Here is a 13136-nt window from a genome sequence, read left to right as displayed (position 1 = left end):
AAGCACCCACATTTTTAAGTTTACTGAACAATATGTCATTTTACCAGAATTTATACTACTAGTCCCATCATTGACCATATTTAAGAAACATGTTTCAGTAGAATGAAAACGCCTAAAATCAGCTTGTATTCACTTAAATAACCATACAAATGTTTATTAACAACCTTTTCAATGATTTTAGTCATAACAGGAAGGATTCGAATTGGCCTGAAGTTGTTAATGGACATATCACCACCTTTGTGATGAGGAACCTCTTTGGCTTCTATCCATAAATCGGGAAACACACCTGTTCTCAAAGACAAATTCATAATATACACAAGGCTGCTCAAAATAGCAGGTTTGGCCAACTTTAAAATTGTATTACCTATGTCATCTAGACCAGTGGCCTTTTTCTCACTCATGGTGTCAATTTCTCTACAAATAAATTCACTTGAAATATATAGATTTTAAATCAAGTACGGGTTTATCTTGAACATAAACAGATTTCTAATATACAGTGCGACGCCACCACCATTTCTTTTTCTGTCCTTTTTTAAGATCTTAAAATCAGGTAGATGTAACTCACTGTCAACAATACTTTGGCAGGCGCGTAGCAAGCGGGGGGACAGGGTGGACGAAGTCCATGGGCCCCGAGGGTTCAGGGGCCCCAGCATAAGAGAAAATGAAATAAGCGATGATTAAGGAGTTGCTAAAAAGCAGGGCCGAATTTACCCGGGCCATGCCAAAATTTGAAGGCCCCAAACACACCGTGAGGAAGGTGTGTGTGTGCATTCAAGAGGCCAAGCTTGGTATACAAATTGTGGGCCTACTATATAAGATCGACAGTGGTGGCAGAAGCATTGCAAATTAGAGGGAGAGCATATTTTGTTCCGATCTTACTAGGACATTTGCACGCGAAATATTTTTTTAATTTCAGACCATTTTTGCCACAAATGAAGCTAGTATGATATGCGCGAAGCACTCAAAATTGTGTAATTTTGCCATATTTTGATCCAAAACATGCTCAGACTGTTGTCGGGCTAAGAAGAACATGCACAGGGCAATTGGGGGGGCTCTGGCCCAATGGAAAATCCGGCAATGCTAAAAGGGCCCCGCACTGTTTCTTGTCCATGGGCCCCGGGGGCTACGCCCCTGTACTTTGGTCACAGAGAGTTTCATTAACACAAATAATATCGAATACATTACCACATATATGTCAAAACTCATCGATTTTACCGACCAAACTTTGTGTATTAATTTGACCAAACCTTATTCCCTTGGATTAAATATTAGGAACACTAACATTTTGCAATTGCATATAGTCATTTTCATGAACAACATCACGCGCAACCTTTCTATGTAAATTTCTAATTTTATGGTCAACAACAACAGTTTAAAAAAAAATCAAGTGAACCTTATCTTTCGGCACTCTGAACACGGCCAAAACCTCAATTTTACTTGTAAAATTACTTCTACAATAATTAGCTTTATGATCTGGTTTCTTACATCTATGATAACTATTGCTCCTCGTGATCTCAAAACCTTATTCCCGAAGTGAAAATAAGATGTTCCTTTATCTTCTCGAAACTGTCAGATCCCATGTAGTCTACTCCTCCTTGTTCCCATGCATGTTGACGATCACGTGGTGAACTTGGTTCCCTTGCAACGTTTGAAACCCCACAGGCAAGGTTCAAGTTGCCAAAATGTATTGCAAGTTCTCCTCCCTGTATATCAAAAAGAAGAATAAGATACAAGATGGAAGAATCTGGTTACTATTTACCAAGTACTTAGAGACCTACATGTAGAAATGCACATAATTATTTTTTTAATCAAATGCAACCCCGATTTTTTTGGGCTTAAAAGTTCCATGTCCCGGGTGAACACCTGACCAGTTCAAAATTTGGAGCCACTCCCCGACCACCCGGGCAAATATTCGATACAAACCGATGGAAACCCCAGGTATTCCACGGCCCAAGTTCCCAGCCCTGGACATCAGATATAGATCTAGATCTTTTGGCTTTTAATATCGCGGCGATCTCGTCATTCGGGTTAAAAATTTGGTAGGTATGTCTTTAAAGGAGTGAGGTTTCGTCGCCAAAAACATTACCTAATCTCGTAGCTATTACACTGTAGATCATCCGGTTGTTAAACTATACCTCGAAAAAAACCCAGCAACCTCGAAATGTAATATTTTCGACATTAGACTCATTTCCCTTGATTGTGTCAGATATTTTGTAAAGAAATTCCGAGTGCCCCATCTTGATGCAAGAGAATCTGAATCTTTTCATTGATCTTGATATTATTTACATCAGGTGGCCCTATTAAGAGTATTGCAACCCAAGATTGTGTCAAACGAGTAAAACATTCTCATATCAAGCCTTTACACAGAGACCATTTGCATTCCAGTCCACCAAATGAAACAGACATTTTACATAGCTGCTGATTGCAATGACCACAATCCAAGATCCTGATTTCACTTGCAATATTTATAAGTGCTTATCCCCTTCGTACATACTGTGTACAATTGAATACATGAATACAAAAGCCACCTAAGTCCATGCGAAGTTATTTTGAGAGAAAAACCCGTGTATCATTTTAATTCCTTCAGTTAGATTTACCTGGTCAATACCCAGCAAACACAAAACGTTTTCGACATCATTCGCAAAAGGTTATAAAAGGTTGTCAGAAAACGTTTAAATGTCGGGTTATATAAAGGGTATATTAAGGGTATAAAACGTTTTCATAACATTAAAAATCATTTTTTGATAATCTACTGCTCAGCAAACAAAAATGTTTTACAGAAAACGTTTAAATGTCGGGTTATATAAAGGGTATAAAACGTTTTAATAACATTCCAAAAACATTTTTGAAAACTTGATACAAAACATTCTAAACAGAATGTTATTTTGGGGTTGAAAATATATTTTGCGAAAAATGTTTGCCCAAAATATTTGCAATAACATTTTAAAAACGTTTTCATGACCTTTATATAACCCGACATTTAAATGTTATAAAAACGTTTTGAAAAAAACATTTTAAGAACATTTCTGTGTTTGCTGGGTGCAAATATTCTAACATAATGTTATTTAAGTGTTGACAAAATATTTGGCAAAAAATGTTTGCCAAAATAGTTTCCAATAACATTTTTGAAAACATTTTAAAAATATTGTTGCAGTGTGTTTTCATACAAAACGTTTTAAAACGTTTTCATGACCTTTATATAACCCGACATTTTAATGTTATTAAAACGTATTTATGTAAACCAATAGCCAAAATATAACTTATTAAAAACGTTTTTAAAACGTTTTTGTGTTTGCTGGGTATGGTAAGTTTTACGTGCAAATGAGTGGATTAACCTGTATTAGGTATGACGATTAGCATTTCAGGGACTTCGTGGGGTTCATTTTAAATTTTGGACTTAGGTGGTTTTTTGAATCATATACAAAGACAACAATGTTAGAATGAGATTACCACTAGTAAGATAATACAAAATAAAGCACACAGGTATGTATAATGTTGATAAGCATTCTGCCATGTAATATAAACCACACACTTTCCTTTATTAAACCCATTTTTGTTCAAAAGTCATTCTCTAGCAATGAATGTGTTACAAGTGGACTTTTATACATACTGGATTTCAATCAATGTGTTACAAGACTCAAATCATGGAATTGGGTGATTCTTTCATACATGCTATTTTTCACATGCCCAATAGACACAGAGAATGAATTTGAGTTGTTCTTTCATGCATATGACAGGCCTATGTATAGCAACAATTTCCCATGCTTAACTCAATTTGGCCAAAGTATGGACTTAGGTGGCTTTTGTATTCATATATTCAATTGTACACATGGACTTCTATTGCTCCCTGTATACCAGTGGAAGCCTATTACTGCAATCAAACACCATGTGCACAATTATTGTGTATTCATATGCTATCCAGGCGGCATAGGAAGCGCAACACGTGACGTACGAGGCTGGCGAAGATACAGGGCTGACAGCCCCATTCAAAATACACGGTTAGCAATTACAATGGGAAAATAATTTTGCTTTGACACCACATAACAAATTTAGAATTGTTTGTGAAGATTTCATGATTATGTGTTAATCCAATGGCGACCTCAAAATCGGCGATATCGCTTCCATCACCGCCTGATGCTATCCTCCAGTTCAGAGCGCCCTCGCCTAACTGAATGTCACTTTTCATAATCTAAGAGGGCATCACCCACTACAGCACGTTGCCAGAAGACAGGCACTTTCCCCTTTTGATTTTATATGAAATATCATTGTGGACAAGCTAAATTCTAGTCAGGGGGTTAGTGTAAGACCTGTAGAAAACTGGGACACTATTTTTGATCAAATGCTTCAAACATAGGTGGTGTAGAATTTTTTTAAATGGTGTGTACAATTGTAAACAGTATGTCTCACCTTGTAAATATATTGTGTTCAGTTGTACACAGTGTGACTAATCTTATCAATATATAGGAGTTATTTAGTATACTTTGTACATCATCATAAATATTTTTTTAACTCTTTTGTTAATACTTCCATTCAATTTATAATTTGCTCTGAATACATTTTTTGGCAAAACCACTCTGTAGGCCTATTATTACAGATGTAGTTAGAAGTAACTGGTCGGTGATGTGCCCGAAAATGGATCGTGTAGGGCGGAGTAACAAAATTAGTCTCAGAAATCAAGTTTATTAAGTGTGATGTCTTTCTCGGTCTCTCCAAAGACAAGAACTGTTTATTAGCATTTTATACCAAATTAATGACAGTTAAGAGCCTACAGATACGGACGTATGAAGACAACAGAAAAAAGAAACAAAGGGTTGAAGTTTGTTGCTTCACACATGTTACCAAGTTTAACTGCCATTAGTTAGTCATAATGTGTATAATTGTATCCAAAAAATCATTGGAAACGTCGTCACTTAGTCACAATGTGTACAATTGTACACATGCCCTAATTTGCATAATTGATGAGGTAATTATTTTTAGTTTTTCGCAAATTACTATCCAAAATAGTTATAATAAGCATAAAAAATATTTTTTTGATCGAGCCATCTTCCTTCGTGTCCGAAGGGTACAGTTATGCAGGGTTAACTACTAACAACTTATGATGCATTATAAGTCTCATGGAATCATGCACGCACATACTTGCAGGTGTTTGGGCACACAAATGAAATTATTCCTGAAATGTGTACTCCACCTTAGCACTGGTTACGTGCTCAAAGTACTGTACCATGATGACAATCACACTCCTAAACCACCGCTCCTAAACCTCGCGCTACGCGCTCGCAATTGGGGCATCGCGGTCAGAGGGAACGGAGCCAGCTATACTCTAGACTGGCCCCAGTCTCGGTTCGGTTCCATCTCTGGATAATGTAACAATAAATAATTACGTAATGCCCTATGAAAAAAATGCCAACTCCCCCCCCTTATTTTCTTCAATGCCAAAACCCATTCCTCTTCATCCACAAATCGACGCCACTAATTACACCCACCACAGTCAACCATGCAGCAATATAGAAATATACTCGTATTATAAGTGAACGCGAAAGTCCAATGAGCGCTGATTCCGAGACTGGTCCAATCTGTTAGAGATCTCACTTCCAAATATTCGTTCAACGAAGCACGGTGATTCCGATGTCAATTACGAAAGCCCCGCCCCAGTTTCAATTCAAATATGGTAGCACAAAGCTATGCCGCGGGATGTGACGCAAGATCGGATGGGACACTTGTCAACAACTGAGAGGTATTGAGCTCAAGTGGCACGCGTCTGATAGACCCATGGTACGCGCAATAATAAAAGGCAACCACTCGACTCGGACTTAGGCCTATTGTCCATATTGCGTACATTATCGCGTGCGGTTTGCAAATGTTTGCACATTATTTAGCTAGGGAAGCCTTTTCAAATATCCCCGCGCTGCCAAGCTGCGTTGATTGGTTGGATACAATATCGTTGTTTAGTCGCTTACACAAACGTTAATGTAGTGAAAACATGGACGTGGTATATAGAAAGATTGCGTGACTCCAAATCCGTAAAAGTGAACTTCCAGCAGTTTGTGGGAGCTGGAAGTCAAATTGCCTACAGACTGGGAGGGTCCGTGTATTGGGTTGATTTTTAATGCTATGTAATCTACATTACCAGTCGTTCTCCACGGACCCGAGGGAGGGTCTAGCTATACTCCACCTATATTTCTCATACTGTAACCACCTCACCTGTGCTTGTTCCATTCTGGGCTTGATACTCGACATGAAGACATTCCACCATGCTTGTACATAGGATAACTGATGTCCATTGCCGTGACCAATTTCTGCTGGGGGTGATACTGTGCCTGTAAGTGTGTTGTATGTATACCGCCATGGTTTGGCGGTGCCAATGAAATGAACTATCTTAATGCTCTCCCCAAATCTAGATACAAAAATCAATATTGCAACAGAAATTGCTGTTATTTCAAATAGTTGTCTCTTAATATATGATAAGTTGCAACTCAACTCTATGTGCCTAGATGCAAAGGTTTCAGTGTAAATGCAATACAGTTGTGCCAATACAAAATTGGGTAGCTGTTATACATAACCTTGATCAATATTGTTTACTCATTTTCGATCCATCTCTATCCCGCCCCCCTCCCAACTCAACACAAACGTTGGCAATCATGAGACTTACCAAATCTTTCAAAGACCCCCTTTGCAATGATTTTTCATCAAATTTACTCCCTTTTTCATGCAAAATCGAGAACAAAATTTGGCCACAAACAACCCCTTTTTTGTGGTTTTCAATGACTATAATTTTAAACACCCCTTTTCAATGACTAGAATTTCAAACACTCCTTTTTTAATGACACTAAATACAGACATAAAAGTACCACTATTATACAAATTTTGCGAACAGTGTAAATTAAATATCCCCCTATTTTGCTGATTTCACGGTCAAAATTTGCGGACAGTCCCAACTTAAATACCCCATATTGCCAATTTCGCGGTCCCTGCTACTAGTAACAAAATTACCCCTTTTCCGCGCTATTTAGGAACTATAATGGTTGCCAATTTTGGGTTGAGTTGGGGGCCGGGATCTCTATTGACTATTGGAGGCACAGCTATATAACAGGGAGATACACACACACTACCCACAACTGCTGTAACACGGTGATACACACACACTACCCACAACTGCTGTCTTCAGTCTTTTATTTATTCTGGGTTAGTGCACAAAACATACTTGTGACAGTAAATTTAACATGGAAGATAAGTGTTAGATACATGCACATTTCAAGAGCTTTTCTTGGTTACAAATTCAATGGCTCCCATCAATACAAGCTCATACTATATTTTAATACACACATGACTTCAAATGGATAGTGACACAGAATAACTGCAAAGTGTTATTGACCTACCCCATGCCGACAATAACATACATTTTAGATCTATTTCCTTACCTCAGAAGAGCTGGTTTATAGGTGTAGCTGAGATTAGCAGTCATGTTATAAATAAATGGGAGATGTTTACGGATGTCCTGTGTAGCCCAACCACTAAAGAATGTGTTCAGTAAGCCCTGGTCACCACCTACAATAAAATTGCATAGACTATAGAATCAGAACATGTCATCTATGAGTAACTTCAATAACAAATTAAAAAATGGTTTATGTAGTAAAGTTATGGTATAGTCCATTTGGCTTCCTCGAGACAGTGATGTCAGTGCATGCTTCAGTGGCCTCGATTGAATCCAAAGACGAGAAAATATACAGACCATTCACCAACAGGCAAAGTCTATCATCATATTTTAATGAGGGCCAATAGTTCCATGAAGCAACCCGGGGGGCACTCCAACTTTGGAGGTGACGCGTATGTAGGGCTGTTAAGACCCCCTTTTCAGCATCGCTGTCACCCAAAGACCCCATAGTCTTTTACGAACACCTGCTCTGTCACCCGAAAACCCCCTATTTTTCCATTTGAATTGTCACTCAAAGACCCTTACAAGTTCAATTTGAACAGCAACTTTCATTTATCACTGATTTTGTTACTTATTTTGAAAACAAACAATGAAATTTGAATTTCGAACTAGAAATTGGATTTTTTTTGCGCTGTTTCGGCTCTCACCCAAAAATTTCAATTAAAAAAAGTCATGTTCTCACCCAATGACCCCATATGTTTTACATTTTGCTCTCACCGAATGCCAAAAATCATGCTCTCACCCAATGACCCCATATTTTTTACATTTTGCTCTCACCGAATGCCCGTTAGTGCGAAAGTGGCAGCCCTACACCTATATCCATTTCATATTGAAGTGCCCCCCGGGAAGCAACATGCACGGCTTGACATCTTTGGCGTAAATGAAAATAGGCACCACAGAGCTGATAAACGATAAATACCGCTCCATGATAGCCACAAACGGTATGTGCGTGAATTGCTGAGACACGCACGTTCAAACGATCAGCCCTCATGAATATGCGATAATTCACAGCATTCAAAGTACAGGGACTTTGCATGTTGGTGAATAGTCTGTAGATATTCTTGTCTGTGATTAAATCACTTGCGTTGAATCGAAAAACTGGGTTGTTTACACACTCGATCAATGGTGTCCGTGCTTCTGTACATGCTCGATGTAACTGCGACAAAGTAAACGTCACTCTCTCAAGGAAGCCAAATAGACTACATCAGTGATTAGAGAGAACAGTTGACAAATGTGAACTTCTCTAAAGGCTGAGCAACAAGTATAGAGTCAGCATTTAGTTCTCCCTCCATGATTGCCACATCCTATTCTCTCTCCCTCATTCTATTATATTGATAGCTACATGATAGTCAATTCAATTATACTATAGTTATTTTCCTCCCTTCAATCCTGGTTCTTTCCTTCTCCTCCACACCCCTGCCGCTTCTATCCTTAGGGACGCACCATTAGACTTCAAGGAGGGGGGGGGGGGTTAGGAAGTTGGGGTCGTGGAAAATGTTTTTCGGCGAGTTTTTTTCACCGCCCAAGGCGGCAAATTTTTTTAGTGTTGGTGGGAATTTTTTTTTTTTGCTCATGTAGTGGGGAAAGTTTTATTTGAATACAGAGTTTGTGATTCTTTACCATCAAAACTGCCACGAGTGACAGCACATTGCAGCAAGCTATTATAGGTATCCTCTGAAGGCTTGAACACGAAGACACCAGAGTTAAAACAGTCTGGCCATCCTATATCAGGAGCTGCTGATAATTCTTCCCTGTCAAAGAGCTCATCAACATTATGTAGCACCTGTAAAATATTAGAAAGACATCAGGTGAATTCTTACAAATGAGACTCACTGCAAATGACCATTTCTAACAACTCACCAGGGGCAAAATAATAAAAAGAAACCTAAAGATGAATATCATGATTTAAAAGACAAATCTGTAAAATGTCATTTTTGTTTATAACTTTACACAGGAGTATAAGCAATATGAAAATGTGAATATTTTGTCACCCACAAATAGTTTGGCCAAATATATACCTGGGCTTCAAGGAAGAACAGATGATTAATTGTGTTTTCAACTGATTGAGTGTCCCAGGTTAAAGAAGAAATAAAACAAACAAATATATGAATTTGAATACAAAAGACAAATCTCCAAGCTACAAACGTAAGATCTGCAAACATTTTACTCCAGTAGCGGATCTAGAGAAGTCAGAGGGGGCCCAATTTCAGGTTGAAAATGTCACGCTTGCACGACCCTGAGGGGTGCTCGAGGGGGTTGGGATGTGGCACCGCAAACATTTGCAAAATGAAAACCTAATTTAAGTCATTGGTGGACCATTTTGGCACTATTAACTGATTAATGTGTAAAATTTTAATTTTAAAAGGCCAATTTTTTTTGAAATGATGACCCAATTGAAGCCATTCGTGGACAAGTTTTCAGTATTTATATCGTATAAATTATTTCTTTAAACATAAAGTGTTAGATGTCCAAAGCAGAAGCGAAAAGGGAAACATACGCAGGGGGTGTCTGAGGGGGATGTTCAGAAATTGGAAAATTTTGTAAAATGAAGGCCCAATTGAAACTATTTGGGGGACAATTTTTAGACTATTATTGTGTAAAATTTTAGTTAGAAGTTAGAAAATGAAGGCCCAATTAAAGCCATTCGTAGACCATTATTCATTATTACTTTAGGCCTAATTTTCAAGTCATTGCTTAAAACATAAAGTGTACGGGTGTCTAAAACACGCGAAAACAACCACTTGTTTATGCATACACAAAATTGACACTTTATAAGAATTGAGACTCGCAGTTACTAAGGCACGCATGGATTGATATTAGAGTCTTATAAGAGTCATAATCACAGGCCTAGTATATTATAGGCCTACTTACGATCCACCCGACTGTGTGGTTTTTAAGGCATGGGCCTGCTTAATTTGACAATTTTCTCTTCTCTTTTTCTCCCTTTTCTCTTCTCTTTTAATCCTTTTTCCCTTTCACTTCTCCTTTTTGCCCCCCCACCGCATCCATGCCTGTTTTACCCAACTGATGTTTTCACTAACAAATTTGTTCATACTTTTGTAGATGAGTGTCCTATGCACTTACCAATGTGTCTGCATCTAAGAAAACACACTTGGTGTACTGTGTGAGTCTCCAGCAGTGAAGTTTGGAGAAAGTGATACCTAATTCTGGTCTGGTTAACAAGGCAAGGTGAGCCTCATCGTGACTGTCTAGTAGATCAACTTGTCGAATGTCATCGTATACCAGCGACAGTTGCTGTCTGCAAAAAGTCATAACAAACATAGGAAATAATTTGTAACACTTTAGAATCACTGCTGCCACACTAAGATAAAATGGATTAGGTTTAAGGGCTAGGATTAAGGTTAGGAATATGGTTAGGATTAAGGGTTAGGAATATGGTTAGGATTAGGGTAAGGATTTATTTGTTAGGTTTAAGGTGAGGATTACAGTTGGGATAGTGACCACTCTCTACAAGTATCATAATAAACGATCCTTTTTGCTGGGTGCGTAAGTGTCTGGATAATTGTTTTTAACAACAAGATAAATCACAACATTTGCGAACAGTTACAAAATCACTGAATTAAGCTGTGCCTAGGATAATTTAAATACAGCACAAATCCGTGTTTTGAGATCCTGTCGCACATCTCGCTTCAGATTCACTTGGTAAAAAGCTGTAAAATGTTTTTTTCTGCCAACAAATATAACACACCACAATGGATAAAACATGTTTTCAATCTGTTATCCCTATTACTGGCAACACAAATTTAATACAAAATATATTCACTGGCTTAAAAAATTTGCGAGCTGCAGTAAATAGTACATCTTATTAATTTCTTGCATCAATCAAATGAATGACGTCACTGATGAGTACCTTGTGGTCATGTACAATGTAGTCATCAGTGATGTCATTATCTGTGATTGACTGCTCTAATTTCACATTAAAAGCTCCAAGTAAAACTTGCGCACATTCTACATGAATATGAATGAATGGTTCTAAAGTGGATTGTTTGAGTCACTTCCCTAGTTTGAACTTGCTCATGCACTACTTAATGAGCTAGATGGAAAGAATATTTTCAGTACCTTATGGCAACAATATGAATAATCTGCAAGTCACAGAAATTATAATTGACAAAAGATGTACCGGTATATACTAAAGTGCACAACGCTTTCAACACAAATTCTCTACAAAATAAATACCATGAATACACCACTTTATAGATGGCATATTCAGTACAGCTCCCTGAGCGGATAACATGTTGAAGGAATTTCAATTTTATTACATGCTAATTCCCGAACAATACATGTACAATTTGAAAACAAAGAGCATGATGCAGTCATGTCTACAGTAGAATTCACCACGACCTTTGCAGGACTTAAACCCCATTAAAAACTATTAAACCAAGATAACACTAATTGAAAACAGCTCAACTATGTTACATCAGATCTTCTCTGGTTAAATCCACACTATACATGTTTCTGTTTTACCTGTGCAATGAGCAATGAGCTGGTATTATAGTTTCAGTTGGGTGAACGATTATAACGCAAACGGAAGGGAACAATACTGAGTGAGCCTTTGTTCACGAAATGAGACAATATTCTCATATGCGCATATTGTTAACCAGCATTCTTGAAAATGAGAAACATAATGGCTGTGGACCGTAACACGGTTTGGAAATAAATGCTTCATATTTTTGGTGTTATCTGTCGTTTACATATCCTTCCTAAAAAACTAAAGTGCGAATATTTCCAAACACCTAAATTAGCTAAAAATTTAGAACATGTTACAAAACTATATTTTCTAGAATTTCAGAAGAGTACTTTAAATATTGGCCGGTTATTTTTCACACAGTGACGTTAACAAGGCAATGTCCTATTACCTATAACATACACCATTGTTGTACACTATAACACCAAAGTGCGAATATTTCCAAACATCTAAATTAGCTAAAAATTTAGGACATGTTACAAAACTATATTTTCTAGAATTTCAGAAGACGCAGTGACGTTAACTAGGCAATTGCCTATACTTCTAACATACACTATTTGTAGAGGTCACGCGTCAATGGTGAGAGCACTGTGTATTGTGTATAGGAAAACGCACAGTAACTGCAGTATGGTGTGTCCACAAGCATTCCACATCTGATGTGACTGTACTGTGACTTGCAGATTATTCAAATACATCCCTGATGTTGTAATTTAAACTACGCATGGCTGAAGAAATATGAACCAATCATGCTTACGCAATGTTGTTACTATCAACCGGTTGCTAAGATTGGAGTGTCTGCAAATTAAGTACATTGTATGCACACACATTTGCCACAACATTCAGTACATACACTTTTGTAGAGAATTACAAATAGCAACAATAATGATGAGTTGAAAAATATCAAAAGCATGTGCAAGAAAATGCTTCGATCCCTTTGCATGTTTTCAAGTATTGTGGTAAAAAACAACTGACCTCATAGGGTGCGATACTTGTGGCGAGACCAATATGGCCAGCTGCCTCGTTGTGCCATTGTCTCGGAGTGATTGACCCAACACTAGGGCGCCATAACAGTACTGGTCGTTGGTTGCCAAGGTCACAAAAGCTTGATTCTCTATTGCAAAAAAAAAAAAAAAAAAAAATTAGATGGATGGATTATTAATGTGTTCATTCTTTTTCCACCAAATTAAATTTACACGCATGAATAATTCTGGTTAATTT

General features: G+C 37.7%; 1 protein-coding gene across 1 annotated transcript; it reads right to left on the bottom strand.

The window, feature by feature from the left end:
• Window positions 1-1414: 1414 nt before the first annotated feature.
• LOC140164969 (glycogenin-1-like) lies at window positions 1415-12986 on the bottom strand. Its single transcript, XM_072188377.1, has 6 exons — window positions 12891-12986; window positions 10517-10691; window positions 9053-9215; window positions 7419-7545; window positions 6202-6394; window positions 1415-1703 (listed from the first exon to the last, which is right to left on the bottom strand). The coding sequence occupies exons 1-6, from the start codon at window positions 12893-12895 to the stop codon at window positions 1515-1517; spliced, it is 852 nt and encodes a 283-aa protein (XP_072044478.1). The 5' UTR covers window positions 12896-12986; the 3' UTR covers window positions 1415-1514.
• Window positions 12987-13136: the final 150 nt, after the last annotated feature.

Source organism: Amphiura filiformis, chromosome 11, assembly GCF_039555335.1.
Source record: "Amphiura filiformis chromosome 11, Afil_fr2py, whole genome shotgun sequence".
Lineage (NCBI taxonomy): Eukaryota > Metazoa > Echinodermata > Ophiuroidea > Amphilepidida > Amphiuridae > Amphiura > Amphiura filiformis.
This window is presented reverse-complemented; position numbering and strand designations above follow the sequence as displayed.